This window comes from Microdochium trichocladiopsis, assembly GCF_020744255.1.
Source record: "Microdochium trichocladiopsis strain MPI-CAGE-CH-0230 chromosome Unknown B0I36scaffold_7, whole genome shotgun sequence".
Lineage (NCBI taxonomy): Eukaryota > Fungi > Ascomycota > Sordariomycetes > Xylariales > Microdochiaceae > Microdochium > Microdochium trichocladiopsis.
The window spans coordinates 775,522-793,136 of record NW_025763550.1 but is presented as its reverse complement, the minus strand read 5'-3'; the positions used below and the strand labels follow the sequence as shown (position 1 = coordinate 793,136).

General features: G+C 55.6%; 6 protein-coding genes across 6 annotated transcripts; 4 read left to right on the top strand and 2 right to left on the bottom strand.

Annotated features, from left to right (window-relative positions):
* The first annotated feature begins 157 nt into the window (after positions 1-157).
* B0I36DRAFT_292014 (actin family) lies at positions 158-2,108 on the top strand. The gene is made up of 2 exons (XM_046151763.1): positions 158-399; positions 498-2,108. The coding sequence occupies exons 1-2, from the start codon at positions 339-341 to the stop codon at positions 1,877-1,879; spliced, it is 1,443 nt and encodes a 480-aa protein (XP_046010223.1). The 5' UTR covers positions 158-338; the 3' UTR covers positions 1,880-2,108.
* An 800-nt stretch (positions 2,109-2,908) lies between these two features.
* Positions 2,909-6,534, top strand: B0I36DRAFT_247159 (uncharacterized protein; the record flags this gene model as incomplete). Its single annotated transcript, XM_046150285.1, has 4 exons — positions 2,909-3,466; positions 3,548-6,030; positions 6,088-6,144; positions 6,204-6,534. 4 exons carry the CDS (start codon positions 2,909-2,911, stop codon positions 6,532-6,534), a joined length of 3,429 nt encoding a protein of 1,142 aa, XP_046010222.1.
* Positions 6,535-7,397: 863 nt separating this feature from the next.
* Positions 7,398-8,775, bottom strand: B0I36DRAFT_350954 (uncharacterized protein; the record flags this gene model as incomplete). The annotated part of the gene is made up of 3 exons (XM_046156966.1): positions 7,398-7,617; positions 8,288-8,629; positions 8,663-8,775. The coding sequence occupies 3 exons, from the start codon at positions 8,773-8,775 to the stop codon at positions 7,398-7,400; spliced, it is 675 nt and encodes a 224-aa protein (XP_046010221.1).
* Positions 8,776-10,234: 1,459 nt separating this feature from the next.
* On the top strand, positions 10,235-12,237 carry B0I36DRAFT_364624 (uncharacterized protein; the record flags this gene model as incomplete). The annotated part of the gene is made up of 4 exons (XM_046158995.1): positions 10,235-10,290; positions 10,368-10,524; positions 10,595-10,667; positions 10,736-12,237. The coding sequence occupies 4 exons, from the start codon at positions 10,235-10,237 to the stop codon at positions 12,235-12,237; spliced, it is 1,788 nt and encodes a 595-aa protein (XP_046010220.1).
* Positions 12,238-13,101: 864 nt separating this feature from the next.
* Positions 13,102-13,903, top strand: B0I36DRAFT_385433 (uncharacterized protein; the record flags this gene model as incomplete). Its single annotated transcript, XM_046161067.1, has 1 exon — positions 13,102-13,903. Exon 1 carries the CDS (start codon positions 13,268-13,270, stop codon positions 13,901-13,903), a length of 636 nt encoding a protein of 211 aa, XP_046010219.1. The 5' UTR covers positions 13,102-13,267.
* Positions 13,904-15,170: 1,267 nt separating this feature from the next.
* B0I36DRAFT_364622 (uncharacterized protein) lies at positions 15,171-17,480 on the bottom strand (the record flags this gene model as incomplete). The annotated part of the gene is made up of 2 exons (XM_046158994.1): positions 15,171-16,472; positions 16,527-17,480. 2 exons carry the CDS (start codon positions 17,478-17,480, stop codon positions 15,171-15,173), a joined length of 2,256 nt encoding a protein of 751 aa, XP_046010218.1.
* Between the last annotated feature and the right edge of the window lie 135 nt (positions 17,481-17,615).

The window sequence follows — 17,615 nt, the reverse complement described above, 5'->3', positions numbered from 1 at the left end:
CAATGGAGATGGACAGCTCGACTGTACCTGGGACTGGACGGTGATCGCGGGGACGGGTGCACTGTTGTAAATCGTATGTGGGTTATCGATAGTACCTGCCAAGCGCGCTCAGGTCCAGTTGCACCACCCAGCCTCCCTCTCCTCCAAGCAACAACTTGAAGCTCGTCAGCGCAAGTGGCTCCCTCTACATCACCACTACGCGACAGCATTTGACATCCGACCAACGAGGGGCGCGTCCGAACGAGGCAGTGCAACGGGAAGACCAATTATCTTTCGCATCATTAGGCTTCACGATCTACTGCGCGTCGTTCGCTGAGTCGCGCCGCGCACATTTCACAATGGCGTCCTCGCAGCAACCGTTGCCAAACACGCAACAGCCAATGGATGTTTATGGTGGAGGTAAGAGCCTGCGCTTTTGCAGCTGAGAGCGCCGACCGCCTCAAGTCGGCGGAGAACGTACTGCCAACCCGGTACTAACGCACACGTCACCTGTCTAGACGAAGTCTCCGCCCTCGTCCTTGATCCCGGTTACAGCAGCACGCGCGCCGGCTTCGCTGGCGAGGATGTGCCCAAGTCGGTCCTGCCGTCTTTCTACGGCCGTATCAAGTCGAGCAACTCTGAGGACTCGACGATAACGTATCGCGACACATTCGGCGACGAGTGTCTGATCCCGCGCGCCGACTTCGAGGTCCATAACTACATGAGCCGGGCTGACAGCACGGTGGAAGATTGGGATGCCGCGACGAAGATGTGGGAGCACATGCTGATCAAACGACTGCAACCTGATCGGGAGGCGTACTTGCGTGACAGCAAAATCACAAACGGCAGCAAGCCCGCGGACGGAGAGGGCGACGTCGCAATGGAGGACACCGTCGACAATGCTGAGAAACCACTGGCTGAAAACCCCGTGCTCATCACCGAAGCGCCCTGGAACGCTGGAAAGGCGCGAGAGAAGGCGATCGAGATTGCCATGGAGTCCTGGGGCACGCCTGCATTTTGGCTGGCGCGGACACCTGTATGCGCGGCATTTGCTGGTGGCAAGGCATCTGCGCTTGTGATCGATGTCGGCGCGGCCAACACAAGCGTCGTCGCTGTCCACGATGGCATGATTCTGAAGCGATCTATTCAGAGGTCACCGATCGGCGGTCTGTGGCTCTCCGGCCAGGTCCGCAGCATGTGGGAGAAGAACGAGCCCAAGATCGACATCGTACCTACGTTCATGGTGGAGAACAAGACGCCTGTCGATGCCGGCCAACCTGCGAACGCACGACTACGCAAGTTCCCATTTGAGATTCACCCATCTTACCGTGCTTACGAGGAGGAGCGCCTGATTACCGAGTTCAAGGAGTCTGTGGTCGAGAACTGGCGCGGCCCGGGTCGCTATCTCAGTCCCGGCAACGAGGACATTGCCAAATCGCAACCTGGTCGCGTCTTCGAGATGCCGGATGGCGCGAACCAAATGTGGCGTGAACAGCGATTCCGCGTGTCCGAGGGTATGTGGGACGAGACGGCCGCACTCGCAACGCCCGAAGGTTACGGTGAGCCGATCACAAAAGCACAGACACTGCCCGAGATGATCCGCGCAGCACTCAACGCCATTGATGTGGATCTGCGGCCCAACCTGCTTGGCAATGTTGTTGTAACGGGAGGATCGAGTCTAATCAACGGCTTCAACGACCGTCTGAACAACGAGCTCATGGCCATGTACCCCGGCATGAAGATCAAACTCAACGCTGCGGGATTGACGACAGAGCGCCGCTTTGGTGCCTGGGTTGGTGGCAGCATTCTCGCCAGCTTGGGTACTTTCCACCAGATGTGGATCTCAAAGAAGGAGTATGAGGAGAATGGCGTCGGCATAGTCGAGAAGCGCTGCAAGTAGAGGCCTGAGATTGCTGCTGGAAATGCAAGCAGACCTGGACCAAGCACGTTCCTCACCGAGACGAGCAACTCGCCTCCAGTGCATGCGAAGGCTTCAACGACTTAATTCTTGGTGTACGGAGTTCAATGTAAGAGGTGTGTGGGAAAAAGGGTCCCGAGCTTAAGTCATGTTTAGAACAAATGATACACAATGTGATGATATATGCTGGGGCGCGCACGGTTGCACCCAGCTCACTTCCTCCGCACATGGACTGCGGCCGAACAATTACGCAGTACATGGCAGAAAACTCCGTGTGAACGGCAGCAGATTGCCACGCTTTGTTCGTGATCTCTACAAGCTGCGCGCCCGACTTTAAAGTAGCACTTCACGGTGGCGCGGTGGCAGCACGCTATCTCTGCAGAGTGGCGCATCAGTGCATTCAGATGTCTTTGCAAACAAAACCAGGTGCGGAATGGCCCAAGCTATCACAAACAAATTAGAGTAGTAGAAAGCGGTGCTTCTTGTCGACAAAGAAGAAGCGATGTACCACAACCGCCGGAATAACTGATATCGAAAGCACTTGAAGCACCTAGGTGGCGTAGGCAGCAATACCATAGTAGCCCTGGAGGTCCGGAGCAAATCCTGGGAGAGCCCCACACCCGGCATTAGTGCTTGGCACTGCGGCACTGTGGAGCCACTCGCTCTGCTCACCTGGGCGTGCCTTCCTCCACCTTTGACGTGTCTGGCGGACACCACTTGCGACCACGACCTTTTCATCCCAACATCACGACAGCCAGCACCACTGCTGTACGCGCTTCCGCATTACGACGCCCCGGCGCCCAGCCATCAACACAAAGGCTATATGGCCCACTGATTCTCCCGACGCGCTTTCCTCGGAGATGGTATCATATTCATCGGCCCAACAACAGACCTCCGCGCGTGCACCCTCCCGCCTCACGGCGCCGAGACAAGGCGCCCACGCTCCTCGAATGACGGGCTTGCAGCCTCACCAAAGGCTTTCTCTCGACCTGTAAAGTCTCCTTGTGCACCATGGCAGACAAAAGCGACGCGGAACGGGCGCTTGCCCTTGCGCAGGTGAACGGGGTTAACGGCACGGACGGCCTGAATCACGTTAAGCACGAATCAGACGGCGAGGCCGACGACGACCTAAACAACATCGACTGGGGCGCGCAGGCTGACCAGGACGACGACGACATCAAGAATCTGTTCGCGGGAGATGGCATGCGCATGCCCGAAGGGTTTGAACAGTTTGGCGACAAGGAGATCGATCAAACTGGCAAGGCAGACAATGCGGAGGATTTCGAAGACATCGACCTCAGTGACGACGACTTGGACGATGACGACGCCGCTGCCCCTCGAGGCGAGAACGATCCATTACACGCACCCGGGCTTACGGAAGATGAGGGGACAAGTCATGAGGAGAGGCTTGATGATCTCTTTGGTGACGACGATGGCGAGAACGATCCATTCCCCTCATCGCCACCGCGCGAAGCTGCGCCAGCCATAGTCGATAATGACGTCCTCAACAAGCCTGACGTGCTAGCCGACACAGAAGCCCAGCGGCAGCAGGAGGAAGCGGCCGCCCTTGTATTCCCAGAGAAGACAGCCCAGGAGAAGGAGCTCACCGATGAGGAGTTCAACAGGCTAAGCTGGATGGAGAGGATAAAGCTCAACTTTCCTCAATACTCTGCGGACGACAATGCGATTGGCGACTGGATTACGCAAACGAACAATGAAGACCCCTCGATGCAGGCGCCACCTCAGACGGAGGAAGAGCTGCTCCAACACAAGTTCCCCGATTTCTCCCAGGGAAAAATCCTATATATGAACTCGCTGTTCCCACAATGGCCAGCCGAGTACATGTACAAAGAACCACCGAACAAGGACCGCGATCCGCCGGAGTTTGTGCCGACAAAGCTCGAGCTCGAGCTTGACGCAGACACGTCCAAACTGTTTAGGATATCCGATTCAACGTTGGCAGCGAATCAGCAAAGAGCTCAGAACCAGAACGATGTGGAAGACTGGGGCCATCCGCTCCGTGCCCCCGCACTGGATTTCGACGATGGGTTGTCAGACGATTCGGACGGCGAACAGCTTGTTGGGGGCTTCACTTTGGACGAATTAGCGACTCTCTGCGACGACTGGGAAACCCCCTTGCATTCCTTCGGTCTCTCCAAGGGCGCAGCCGAAAAGGTCGCCGTGGCCACCGAGGACGAAACCATGGAGGACGACTGGGAGAGGGAGTACTTGGGTGGCACCGAGACCAAAGTCAAGAAGCCCAAGTACAAACCAGGACTCCCAGAAATCACGGCCTATGATGCAAGTGGCATAGACGACTTTGTCGACACGGCCAAGGCTGGCGCCAAACGCGTGAGAATACCGCGCAATGATCCCTACCTCTTGATCGAAGATGTTCAGCTAGACCGACCCACAAAACGCCAGAAGCTGGATGACAAGATGGTCCGAATGGCCAATGGCCAACTACGCCGTGACGTCAGGCTTCATTTCAACATCTCGAATGATGCTGCATATGACCAGCTTAAGATCAACCATAAGAGCAAGGTCCGAGCTGTGCTGTCCAACAGAGCTGTTGAGCACAGTATGCCAGCCTTGAAGTTGACATTCCCCTTTTACCGTACAGGGGCGCCTGCCAAATTCTGGGAGCATCATCGCAAGAAATTGGAGATCGAAAAGGTCGTCAAACATGCCATTGGCGTTCGGAAGCCTATGCGGATCAAGAAGAAAGATTGGAAGAACAAGAGCGTCGCGGAGTTGTTCAAGACCAGCAAAGATCTCAGCCTCAACGACAACTCGACTACGATCCTCTTCGAATACTCCGAGCAGCACCCGATCATGCTCTCCAATTTTGGCATGGGTAACCGCATTATCAACTACTACCGCGCCAAGGACAGCCAAGACACTGAACGCCCGAAGGCTGAGATCGGCGAGGGACACATCCTTATGCCTGAGGATCGCTCGCCCTTTTCAATATTCGGCACAGTTGACCCCGGCCAGACCATACCGACGTTGCACAATGAAATGTACAGGGCGCCCATCTTCAAGCATGATCCTCGGCCCAATGATTTCCTGGTTGGCTATAGCACCAACGTTGCCGAGGGGCCAAAATGGTATGTCCGCAACATAGATCACATCTATGTAGTCGGTCAAACATTCCCATCCATGGAGGTTCCTGGACCGCACGCGAGGAAGGTCACCAATACCTCCAAGAACCGGCTGAAGATGGTGTGCTATCGTATGATGCGGAAACGAGAGACGCTAGACGTGAGCATCGGAGAGGTCACTCCACATGTCTTTGACAAGGTTGACCCACAGAACCGACAAAAGCTCAAGGAATTCCTGACGTACGATCGTGATCGGAAGACATGGTCGTTGCGTGAAGGCGAAACCATGATGGACGGTGCTGGCATCCGAGCAATGATCAAGCCTGAGGACGTCTGTGTCATTGAGTCGATGCAAGTTGGCAAGAAGCAGCTGGAGGGCGCTGGCTACGATCTCAAAAAGGATGACGACGAAGACGAGGGTGAGAAGCCACTCGTCGCGAAGCTCGCTCCCTGGGAGATTACCAAGAACTTCATTGAAGCCAGTGCTGGCAAGGCAATGGTCGCGTTGCATGGCGAAGGTGACCCTACTGGCCACGGTCTGGGTTTCAGCTTCATCAAGACCTCGATGAAGGGTGGCTACATCAATGCCGTTCAGGGCCCTCTCGCCACCTCGGCCGACGCTATCGAGCGTGAACGCAAAGCGAACGGAGGACACTCTTACAATGTCAAGAAACAGCAAGACATGTACAACGCTGCTATTAGGCAAATCTGGGAGCGACAGAGCGCCACGCTCAGCGACACTACTACACATGCTGACACTGATGTCCTCGATACTGCGAACGAGGATGACCGTCTATTTGGTCAACAAAAACAGCCCTCAGCGACTCCTGCGGCAGTGCTGGATGATGGCCGCAGCCAGCTTAGTCGCCTGAGTGGTGCAAGCCGGCTTAGCAAACGGAAGCTTAGAATCGTCCGCAAGAAGAGGAACGACGCGGGCGAGCTTGAGACCGAATCCATCATCATCGAAGATGCGGTCGTCATTCGAAATTACATGAAGCAGCGAAGGGAAAAGGAGGAGGCAGACAGAGAGTGAGTACAAGCTGGTGTGAGAGTGTTCGAAGCAAGTACTGACATTCCTTGGCGTAGTGTATACAGTCTGTTGCCAACTGGAGACGCGGACGAGAACCGCGAGAAACAAAGGCTGTGAGTTTTGAGAAAAAACCTCTCAGTCAACGTTGTATGCTGACCTTACTTCCCAATAGCGTCGAGAAAGAACTTTCCCGCCTGCTCAAAAACCAAGACCGACGTCAAATGCGCGAGCTTCAGGGCAAGGGCAAAGGGAAGAAGAAGAAGGCGGATGCCAACGGGGATGCGTCCGCCGACCCGGCCTCGATCGAGAAGGCTGCCGCGGGCACGACGCGGAAGTGCGCCAACTGCGGGCAGGTCGGACACATCAAGACGAACAAGAGGTACTGGCACCTTTGCACAAACCCGGTCCACAGCCCTACTCTCGCCGAGCTTGCAACTGCTTCGTCTGCGTCAATCAATATTGGCAGCGGACGGTTGCATAGCAAGACCGTGCTTTGGATGTGAACCCTAGCCCCATGCCATCAGGCTTCCTTTGGGAGCGTGATGGTGATGACCTGCTCTTTCGCACCCTTCACACTTTCTCTATTTCGTGCTCTACATCTACCTAACCTTCCCCCAAAGAAGATACACTCTGCTAACCCTGTTGCCCGCTTTCTAGCAAATGTCCTCTGCTCAACGGCACGGCGACCCCCAAGGACAATGCCGCCGACCACGGCGGTTTTGGCTCGTTCACTCGCTAGGCGGCGAAGTGGCGAGGCAATACATAAGCACACGCATACCGCCATTGTTCGGTCGACCTCCGCACAATCGATTGGAAGCTCGCATTTCACGATAACAGCAGCAGCAGTCGCGAATCATATTATTCTTTCATTCCACAGCGTGACAAGGGACAAGCGAAGGAAAAAGTGGTCAATACAAAGGAAGTTGGAAGTAGGAAGTATCATGCATCATCCCTCGGCGTTCAAGGACTGGATTGGGGGCGCAAAGAGTAGGGCGGTAAACCCAGCTCGCTCCCGGAAAACACAAAAGATATTACGGACCTCGGATCTGCTTCTTTCTTGGTTCCATTTCTGGCATCACATCATTATCGTTATCACCTTTATTATCATCATATATCGAGCGTCGTCTTTTTGTCATTCGTGGGAGTACTCTACAGCAGCAATCAGTGGCGCAGGGATGGGCGTAAGGGGAGAATACCAACCAGATACTCAAAAAGCGCGATGAATGTGCACTTCCAAGTCTTGTCTGCCTGCTTGCCTGCCCCCTACCCTGATATCTTGAGGTGTGATTTTCTGTGCAGTACAGGGAGCAAGCTGAACGTCTCCGTGGCGGGAGCAGGATGGTGGAGGTTGGCAAGCATGCAGGCTCTAATGGTCCTCACTTGTTCCACGCAAGGGAGCAAACGCTTGTGCGAGCGGCTCTGATCCTGATGACGTACTGTAGCCAGTGGGCATACCCAGTGCACAAAGAGAAGCAAGCGCCGAGCTCACGATCCTGCCTGTGCGCCAGGAGCATCTCTCCAGGCGGGCCACAGTCTTTCCGGGTTGTGCGAGTACATGACGGGCGAAATATTCAGTGCTGAGGCCTCTACGTCAAATAAACAGTCATGGAGGACGAATGACTCCGGCCGAGTCGGAAAAAAGACGTCCTTGATGTCGGAGTCGGGGGAGCCATGCCAGACGCGTGCGAAATCGGCCTAGCGCGTCGACCAGGGTTTGAGAAAGGAGTGGGGGTAAGTGCGTGCGGACAGGTGCAACGTGTTCTATTTTTGGAGCTCCACTATTGTAAAGAAGCGGGACAAAAGGACGAACCACACAAAAGGAACGATCATGACTGGGCGAAGGTGGTTGGCTGATGTGGGTTGAATGCCGCCTTGTGCTCTGCTCATAGTAGTAGCTGCCAAGATGGGCCATCAAGCAGAGCAAGCGGTGCTCCCTCGATTGCAAGTTGTCCGTGCAAGTAGCGACGGCACCTGGGCATATTCATCGGGCTGACGTCTCGTGACTGCCGTGGCGTGCGCGAGAGACACGATGACATGGCCTGGGCGCATGCGCATGGCGATTGGAGCTACGTACGGTAGGTCTGAGCACTGCCAGGTCCGAGGTGCTTGCTCTGTGGTGATCAGCTCTCTGAGTGGCTGCATTTGCCGCCGGGCGCTTGGGAGCATGGGATCTGGCGTGGCACTGTGGTGTTGGTTTGTTCGGAGAGGAATGCTGCTGTCGGTCAAAGCGTGCAGCCAACGTCGAAGGATACTTACTGAAGCACCCGTGCTCCGCCTGATGGGTGCTGATGAAGACCAAAACATCCCTCAGCACGATGCAGTCTTGGGCAAAATATATCGACTCCTTGGCCTCGAGCTTTCATGGCCGCATGGACAGCTGCATTTGCGACGAACAGCGAGATGACTCCAGGACGCGGATTTCCTCTCTGGGAGCCAGTCACTTGGTCGGGCGTCACACGTGCAGAGTCTGCCGCTTCGGCAGAGCCCTTTGGGACAGAGTGCGGGATCGACTGCACATGGGCGGCCTTGTGCTCGCGATGTTTCCTTGACGTCTCGGCAATGTTTCTGGCCCCGCTCACGGTGTCCCTGACAGGAGGACTGCAGTGTCTTAAAATAGCTCTTGAGCCTCACGGCAAAGTGGGTGTGGCATCTGGATAATCCGGGGGCCAGCCGTCCTGGGGACAAAGTATTCCAGTGCGCTTCCTTGCGTCGACAACAGCCGAGCACATCAAGGCACGTTGCATGTCGCGGACAAGCTTCAGCAGAGAGCGCTGCAAAGCCCTGCCGACCAGGTCGATGCGACAAGATGCGGCGCAACTACGTACACCTCAGGGCGGCAGCATTGAGACTCGACGGCCAGCATGAGACATGCCCAATGGCGGCCTTGGAAGACTGGCTCGATGGATTGCGGGTGCTTCCTGGGCAGGCAACGAGAGTCGCCAGTGATGCTAACTGCCGGCCACGCTGGGTGGTGGTGAGGTAAACTTGTGGTGATGGGCGGCAAGGCGAGGGCAGGGCTGAGCAAGGGTTGCCTGGTGATACTGCAGGGTCAGAGGCGGGCTGTGCTGGGTTTGTTGTGGGCTTTGCTAGGGTCGCAGCTTGCGCAGAGTTGCAATCGCGAGCCCAGAGTGGTCAGTCAATCAGTCTGCGCTCCTCGCCTGGGCTCTCTGCCCCCCCTGCTCCCCGTCTGCTTTGTTCTGCTCTGCTCTGCCCTGCGCCAGGTTAGCTGCCATGCTTGCCCACCTTGTGCTCCTCTCCCGCGAGTCCCCTCTTGCCGGCTCCTGACCTGCTTCGCGAACGCAAGCTGCTTTCCCCCCGTCTGGTCCCCCCCCATACAAGTACGCAGGTAGACGGCACGTTGTTGTTTCCACCCGCAGTGCCGAGAAGCAGCACCTCCATCGTCGTCCCCATCTGTTCCTCCTTCTAATTTTAGCACCCACGCCAGCTTCAGCCCCATCGCCCTACATACCGCGGGTGCTGGCCAACGCCAACGTCTTTGCGCCTAAGTATCCGGGCCTGCCTTGACGTGTCTCGTGTCTTGCTTGCTCTGGGCTCACGGAAAGAAGCTGCGCATCGGTGCACACAATACCCGGACAGCAAAGGTGCGACTCTGCTCTGGTGCCATGATAAGGGACCTGCCCTGCCTTGCCTTGCCCAGCAGCCGCACGAGCTTCCAGAGGGCCCCATCTCACAAGCACCGTTTCACAATTTAGGTAGACCCGCCGCGCCGCCGCCTTCCTCTTCTCCACTCTCTCGCTGCTTCACGTCCAGCAGCCTGTCTTCTCCCTCATCCCATCCGCAACCTCACCGTCGCCGTCGCCGCCTTCACCGCGTCCTCCTGTCAGACGAACACGCTCGCGCACCTCAGTGGACATTGCGACAACTCCGACCGCGACAGCGACGACTGGCGCGCTCTCGCTCAGAAACCCATAGTCCGCGCATTCGCACTTGTCAGCCACCGCGCACAGCTTACGGCCCCCGCCCGACAATTGCTGATTTGCGCGTGTAACGTCGCGCCATCTCGCCAAACCCCTTCCTCGGACAGACACCCAACCGCCCGTACATGCTGTAGTGCGCGCGCGCGAGTCGCGAGTCCGAATAAGGATCCTTGCTATTGGAGCATACTGCTTCAAGTCCAGCCTCGAGTGCTTGATTGCGCCGCAAGCAACTATTCACTGAGCTCCGCCACGGCAAACCGCAAAAATGGGTAGAAGGAAGATCGAGATCAAGGCAATCAAGGATGACAGAAATCGCTCCGTGTAAGTTCCCATCTTGGCTGCTGGCGCTGCTTAGCAAGACTCTTGCGTTACGTGCCCTCTGACCTCATTTTGTATAGCACATTTCTTAAGCGCAAAGGCGGCTTGTTCAAGAAGGCGCACGAGCTCTCAGTTCTCTGCTCCGTAGATGTTGCCGTCTTCATCTTCGGGCAGAACAAGAAGCTGTATGAGTACACCTCTGGCGATATGCGTGAGCTCATGGTCAGATATAACTACGTAAGGCTTCCTATCCACACCATAAATCGCTACGAATCGCGTTATTGATGACGTCTCTGCCCCTTAACAGCATGGCGGCCCCAACGAGCACAAAGGCCCTTCTGACTACAATGCTGGCGGCGACGATGACGAGGACGAAGAGGGTGACGGCACCCCCCTCAAGCGCACGAAGGCTCAGTCGAGCCACAGATGATGCCTCCACACTTTCAAGGCCAGCCTCAGTTTCCTCATCTGCGCGGCCACACACCGTCTGCCTCACCACCTGTCAACGGCATAAATTTCGTTCCGCGTGGCCACACTCCACAGCCGCAAATGGGCTCCCGACCTTCATCTAGAAACGACTACAGGCGTGGATCGGGTATGAGCCAGCCGCCGCAACAGCACCCGCCTCCGGCGAATGGATATGCCTATATGCCACAGCCTGCCATCTACAATCCTCAACATTCGGGCCTGCCACAACAACAGCCGCCGCCGCCGCCGCAGCAGCAGCATCCTCATCCCCAATATCCGTACAACCAACCAGCAAGTCATCCTCAAATGCAGCCTTATATGGACGACCAGCGACGCAGCTCACTGCCCCCTGCATATCCACCACACACCCAGGCTCCCTCGACACAACCGGCCCGGCCTCATCCTTCGCCACCACAATTGCAACATCAGCATTTGCCTCCGCAGGCGCTGCCGCAGATGTCTCCGCCTCAACCACAGCACCAGCGACTGGACCCCCACAGCCAAGGACCGCCTGTAGACACGAGCATCGAGCGTGCGCCACTAGCTCCCATGGATCCGCCAAAGCCCCAACCACATAAGCGACCGAGCCAACCTTCTCTCGATACTGATGCGGCTATTCGGAAGCACAATCAACGGAAAACGCATAGTATCTTTACGCCCATCAACGAGACTGGCTCTCTTCTGTCGCAACATCTGGCATCCTTCATCCCTGAGGCGGCCCCAATCAAGGAGGACCCTGGCAGCAGGTCTCAGTCGGTGGACGTGGGCGCTGTAGCTCGAAACCATGGCACTGCTTCGCCACCGTCCTCAAGCCACTCAGGCCCGGCAGCCCATGGTGGGCCAGGAGCACGCAACTCTGTCTCGGTGGTGCCAGAAACTACATTTACGCCACCTTCCCGGTCCAACAGTATGCAGTCAAAGACGGGAGGCGCATCGCGGCCTCGCTTGAAGGTCACCATTCCAGATGAGCAATCAGAGACGGGAAGCAACGCAGCCGAGACTGCGGGTGCCGAGACTGCCACTTCGCCTCGTACTGTGACAGAGACCGCTCCGATTCCGCGCCGTACTGGAGCTGACATGTCTGTCGTCCTCCCGCCGCCATCGCCGTCAGCATCAGCCCTATTGTCCGCAGGCGCCACTGGCCCGCCAAATCCCTTCGCACGCCCGCACCCATCGCTTCAAAACAATTCGAACATGAGTATTGACACACCCGGTTCCGCGTTACCCTCACGGGTAATGGGCGACAATTTCTTGCACAGCCCAAGTAATTACTTGTCTGGCTGGGAATTTCGAGGCAACGATAGCAACACACTGCCCAGTCCTCTCACTTTTGCCACCCCGGTTGCTGGCTTTGGGCCCTCGTTCCTGCGTGACGAGCATCCGCCCGGTGTCAACAAACGCAAGAGCCCCGACATTAGCACATCGGGGCCCTCGGACAGCCACGAGAGCAGTGACGCCAAGAGAGTACGAGTAGATGGCTAGCGTTCCGGCTGCCCGCATCTTCACTGGTCTTTTGATTTCGCAGTCTGCTCGTGGCGTTACGTCACACGATCTAGTGTTTGGACAATTCGTGTGATAGTTTCTATGGCTGCAGGTCTATGCTTTCATCTGGCTGCCCTGCGGGACAGCGTGTAGGAAACTGGGTGGGATTCTCTATATACCTATGCTTGCCACGAGGCGGTACAACTTGTTTCTTTTCTTTTTTGCATTATCGGAGTTCTTGGTCTTTTGGGGGTATCATGCAATGGTTCCGTATTGGGAACCGGTACTTCAAGGCGTTGTTGGGCTTGACTTTTGAATGTATCGAATCTTGAGGAGAACTATGGGCGCAATGCGTCTTGCCGCGGTAGCTAGTTGTACCTATCCCAAAGTGTTGAAGCATGATTATCGTGGTGTCTTTCTTGGTGATTGCGACTGTGTTCTCCGCTACAAGGCTAGTGCCGCCCTTGGGAGTCGCTGAGCGAGATATCAGGACGCCTCGTATAGCGGCTCTCAACCATGCTGGCCTCGCATGTTCTTTCAGATCTGCATGATGTCTCGGTGGTGGTCTTTCCCTTGCTGCCTGAGGACGGCCACGGGTGCGTTTGATGCAATCAGGTGGTGGTGATTGGGCAGTCGCGATTATGGACCAAGTCTGGTCATCTCAAGGTCGTTCCTTCCTCCTTCGCACTCAACATTGCCTCCTCAGCGGGACCCATCTAGCGACTGCAAGCGAGAGTCTGCCGGTGTCAACATCTTCTCAATTTGTGACATTGCCCCATGTCATACCAACACGTACATATCGTGGATAGTGCACATCGCCTGGATTACAAGACCATCCAGCGATCAGGGTTGGCACGGCAATCGGTTCTTGTCCTCACTTCTCAAAACTGGCCAGCAATACCGTGACTTTCACCAACAGGTCAGGCATTAACCTGTTGAGCATCTCCTCATACACGAGAAATTCGACAATCAGCAAGTCTAGGCCACCTCCGCCTTCTCAGCCCCGTCCGGCAGACGACTTATTGGCGATATGGTGACACCACACATGCCGGCAACCATGTCAGCGATGTCAGCGACCCCAAACAGCACGGCGCAAGCCACCATCGACTCCGTCCTTCACGACATCCAGGCAGGCGAAGATACCTTTACCACCCCGAGCCACGAGGATATCGAGAAGCGGAGACTCTCGCGCAGGGCAATGGCTAGGGTAGCCCTAGTCAAGGAGCACGAGCGCCTTCTTCGAAAGGCTTTGGAAAAGGACTTTGCTCTAATCGACAAGGAGTACGATCGGGAGATGGCTATCGTCACGGCGGCAAGAGCGAGGTTCCTCGACCAGGCAACCCGTACCAAGCAGGATCTCGAGGACATGAAGAAGAGCAGAGGCTTCGGGCTCGCGTTATTATGCTCTCTTAGCCTTCCAGGAAAGGTGGAGAAAGATGGCGAGCAAGAAACCATTGAAGCAGGGCACGTCATGGATAGATGTACCCTGACTGCTGATGGGCCAGGCTCGGATGAGAAGCATCAGTGGCATGAAACTCCCACCAACAACTATCCCGAGCTGCTTGAGCACCCCAGGAAGGATGGGGATGAGGATGATGAGGTATTGTCAGATTCGCAGCCTGTTCGGTCAGCTGCTCACCCGCGTAAGTGCACAAGCCACATTTAATCAAGAGTGACAGTGGTTCAGAGGCTGACTTTTTGAGACTGCAATTGCAGGCTCTACGGCCCGTGCTCATGGAGTCAAGAGAAAATCCCTTTCGGAAAGCGACGAAGAAGCATCGCCAAAGCCTTCTCGGCCTCAGTCCCAAATCCAGGAGAGCAGTCCATACTGCGATATGGACCAGGACATCCCACGTGTTCTCTCAGCACAGGAGCCAGAGGCTACACCCACAAAGCGGCGAAGCAAGCGTGCTTCCACAGGCACTTTGACAAGTCCGAGGGCAGAACCTGGCGGGGAGGAGGAGCGAGCTCGACCTCGAAGACAGTCTTCTAAACCGTCTACATACAGTGAACGAGCTTATTACAAGGCGAGAGGATTGTGATGTGGTTGTCTCACAAGGAAGTGGCAGACCTACTTGCTCTTTTTATGGGTGGCACATATTTCTGTAAAAGTAGCGATTCACACCATCGTGAACGAACATGAGTGATGTAGGGGGCTATACCAGAACGAAGGGCAGCGGAGACAGTGTATCCAGTACCTTTCTTGCGTTGCCAACACCACATATTGCTCGTTGGTGGTTCGAATGCCTCCGCAAGCTCGATCTCCCGTGCACATCGTGCAGAACGTTTAGGAATCATAACTTGCAACAAGCCCTGGGAATGTCTTTACATCTAGAACTCGAAGTTCGGCAGATATCTACCTAGAGCTCGTCAGTAGATAGCTACGATATAGCTATCTATGGACCACCGAGATGAGCGTGGCACCTATGATTGCGCGCGTGCCCCTGGCTGTTAGGGCAAACCAGACGGCAATAGGCCCTTTTGCTATGCAGATCATTATATTTTGCTCATTAGATAGTAGACGTCAACGCTATGGAATATCTGTGCTTGTGGACATGGGAGAAGGCAGAGCCTTCCAAGGGGACTTGATGACTCAAAAGGGAAAAAAAAAAAAAAAAGGTGTGCAAAGAATGGGCCGAATATTGCATCCCGCGAGGCCCTAGACGCTTTCAATATGTCTCTGCAAAACGCCAAACCCAGGTACTCCCCAGAACCATACGTAAAACAAGTGGCTGATCGTTTCGGCCAGTGCTGGTCGCCACGCTATGCCAATAAAAACAACTTTGTACATGACGTACCCTCCCAATGTCGATAACCGGAAAAAGTACATGGTGAATTGGTATCAAGATCAGTCGATGCCACAACCAGATGAGTCTGAAGAAACGCGCTGATTTCAACACAGTACCGCCAACTCAGATTAAACGTCAATATTTTCAATAATTTTGGTACCGCTGATGGTCAGGCAGTCGCTTGCCGTCGAGGAACTTCCGGCTACGCTGTTCTTGCTGATATTGGTCGTGATCGAACTGCTGGTTTTTTCGTGCTTCAAACTCTGCACGCTCACTTTCGTCGAGGGCAAATGCCTTTTTGAGCCAGCCAAAAGCGCTACGCTTCTTCTTCACAACCTTTTCGGTTTGCTGGGTATGCGTTGTGACATTACTTAGCATGCTCATGCCCATCCTAGAAGGTTGGTTGCGTGAATGTTGTTGGCGGTGACTGCTGCTTGTGCTAGTGCTCAGACCGTGCTGGTGATGTGCAACGGTTGGCCCAGTCGAAGTCCAAGGGCGTTGCTGTAGTGGAGAGTGAGGGCTGGCTTGTACTGGCCGGTAATATTGTCTCTCCGAGTGTGGCGACGGCATCGTGTCCACGTTGCTATGGCGGTAGGCTTCTGTGCCAAGAGTGGACTCAGAATCGTTGCGCGAACGACGTCCGTGGCTAGCCGCATGCGCTGAGTCTGGCCTTTGTTGAGACTCTGGCCGATAGACGGTGGGGGAAAGATAAGCGGAACTCTGACGTTCATCCGCCGCTCTGTATTCGGGAGCCCTGAAATCGGCCGTTTTGATTTCTGAGGTCCTGATCTCCGACCTCCTCTCGGTGCGCAACACCTCTACCGACACGGCATGCCGAGGTCCGGTGGCAACCTGGATTTTGTTTGGCACATTGCCACCTTTGAGAGAAACCCTTTGACGTAGCGAAGTGCGTTTGACAGCAAATTCCTCGGTCTTCGGCGTCACAGGGTTCTGGATCATAGGCGAGGGCAAGGGCTCAGGAGGTTGAGGAGTGTAAGTACGGGGCTGTAGGATGAAAAGACCTTCTTCAACCTGGCTGGCCGCATCGTCATCATCGTCTTCTTCGATAATGTCAATTTCCAGGCTCACATTCTCGTCGACAATAGCCAGCGGTTCTCGTGATTTCTGTTCTTCCCTCGGACTTGTAACAGCTCTTTCGTGGTCCACCATGGAAGGCTGGAATACCGTGGGCTGCAGAAGAATGCCACCTACGGATGAGCCACTGCTGTGCGAGCTTCGTTGGGAGCCTTGAGTGGAGCTTCGATCTAGACGCTGCTGGGAGCCCGATCGGGATTGGACTGCTGAGCTACGGCTAGAGGCTCCCTCGGAGACCACTCTGGCTGATGTTATATCGGATGTCCTCCTCGCCGAAGCTTGCGGCGACCTAACGGAGCTGTGTTTCGAAGGGACTGACTCTGATGGTTCAGAGTAGGGTGCGACGCTGAACTATAGCCGAAAGTTAGCACTTGCAGATCATCAGGAGTGCCCTTTGTGACTTACCCTTGTGCGCCTACTCACTTCACCCGCGCGCTGGTCCATTTCTGCCACCATGCGACTAAGACCGACCAGCAGTCCGTCCAGGATTGCAGTCGACTCTTGCAGCTCAGTAAGAGCCTTCCACCAGCCCTCGGCATTCCCTGTCATGGCGTCATATATCTCCACAATGTCGGGTCGTTCTTGTCGCCATGCGCTATCCTTTTCATGCCCGAGGTAAATGGCAAACTCCTTGACGGCTTTGAGTCCCTCTTCAATGTCGTCCAACGTCCCGTCTAAGGCCTTGGTCGTCCTCGACACGATGTGCTCGATCTTTTCGTTGCCATTGACAATCTGCAGGCGGAAGTTGCGGTCCTCGAGCATTCGTTCGAACGTTGCCATGTTGGCCATGGGCAGCTTGAGGAAATCGATTCTCTCCTTGACGTCCTTGATGGCGAGATGCACATCTTCCATGGTTGTCTCCAGAAACTCGTCGACCTCGTCGATGTGGCCTTGCAGAATAGTGACAACTTGCTCGTTGCTGTTAGCAATCCCACCTAGGAGTAAGTAGACCCCGAAGGAGATCTGTGCCAGGAGCTTCCATAGCTCGTGATGTCGTTGGCCTGGCCGGTATCTCCAGAGATCGGTTTCGAGTCTTGCGCCCTTCGCTCCTTCCAGCAGCACGCTCCGGCGTTCTTTGGCGTTGCCGTTCTTGAACTTCGGCTTGCCACCCGTTGCTTGGTTCGTCGCTTCCACGAGGGACTCCGAGAAGGCAGCTTGCATTGCCGGGATCGGATGCAGAGGCACATTGGCAGCGGCGGCCTCGGTTTTCCGGCGGATGGCATCTTGCGACTCCGTCGGCACACGGCGAGCACTTCGGACTGGTGGTGTCAAGTCCTCCTCGTCGGAATCGGTCAAGAGGAGGACCGAGCGATCCTCCTCGTACCCGATTGATAGAGGCAACCCAGCGGTGGCAGCCATGGTCCAGCAGGCGATTGGCCGCTACCGAGGACCAATTCCGCAACTAGTCGAGGCCGTGGTACAAAATGGGTGTGACGTGCACGACCTAGTAGGCGGCTGGCTATACGGCAGTAGTGATCAGCAGCGAGGCCGTTG

Excerpts from the sequence above, each read along its gene's own strand:
- B0I36DRAFT_292014 (XM_046151763.1), top strand. The coding sequence starts at position 339 with ATGGCGTCCTCGCAGCAACCGTTGCCAAACACGCAACAGCCAATGGAT. Across the intron at positions 400-497 it reads AATGGATGTTTATGGTGGAG|ACGAAGTCTCCGCCCTCGTC; the intron begins GTAAGAGCCTGC and ends TCACCTGTCTAG.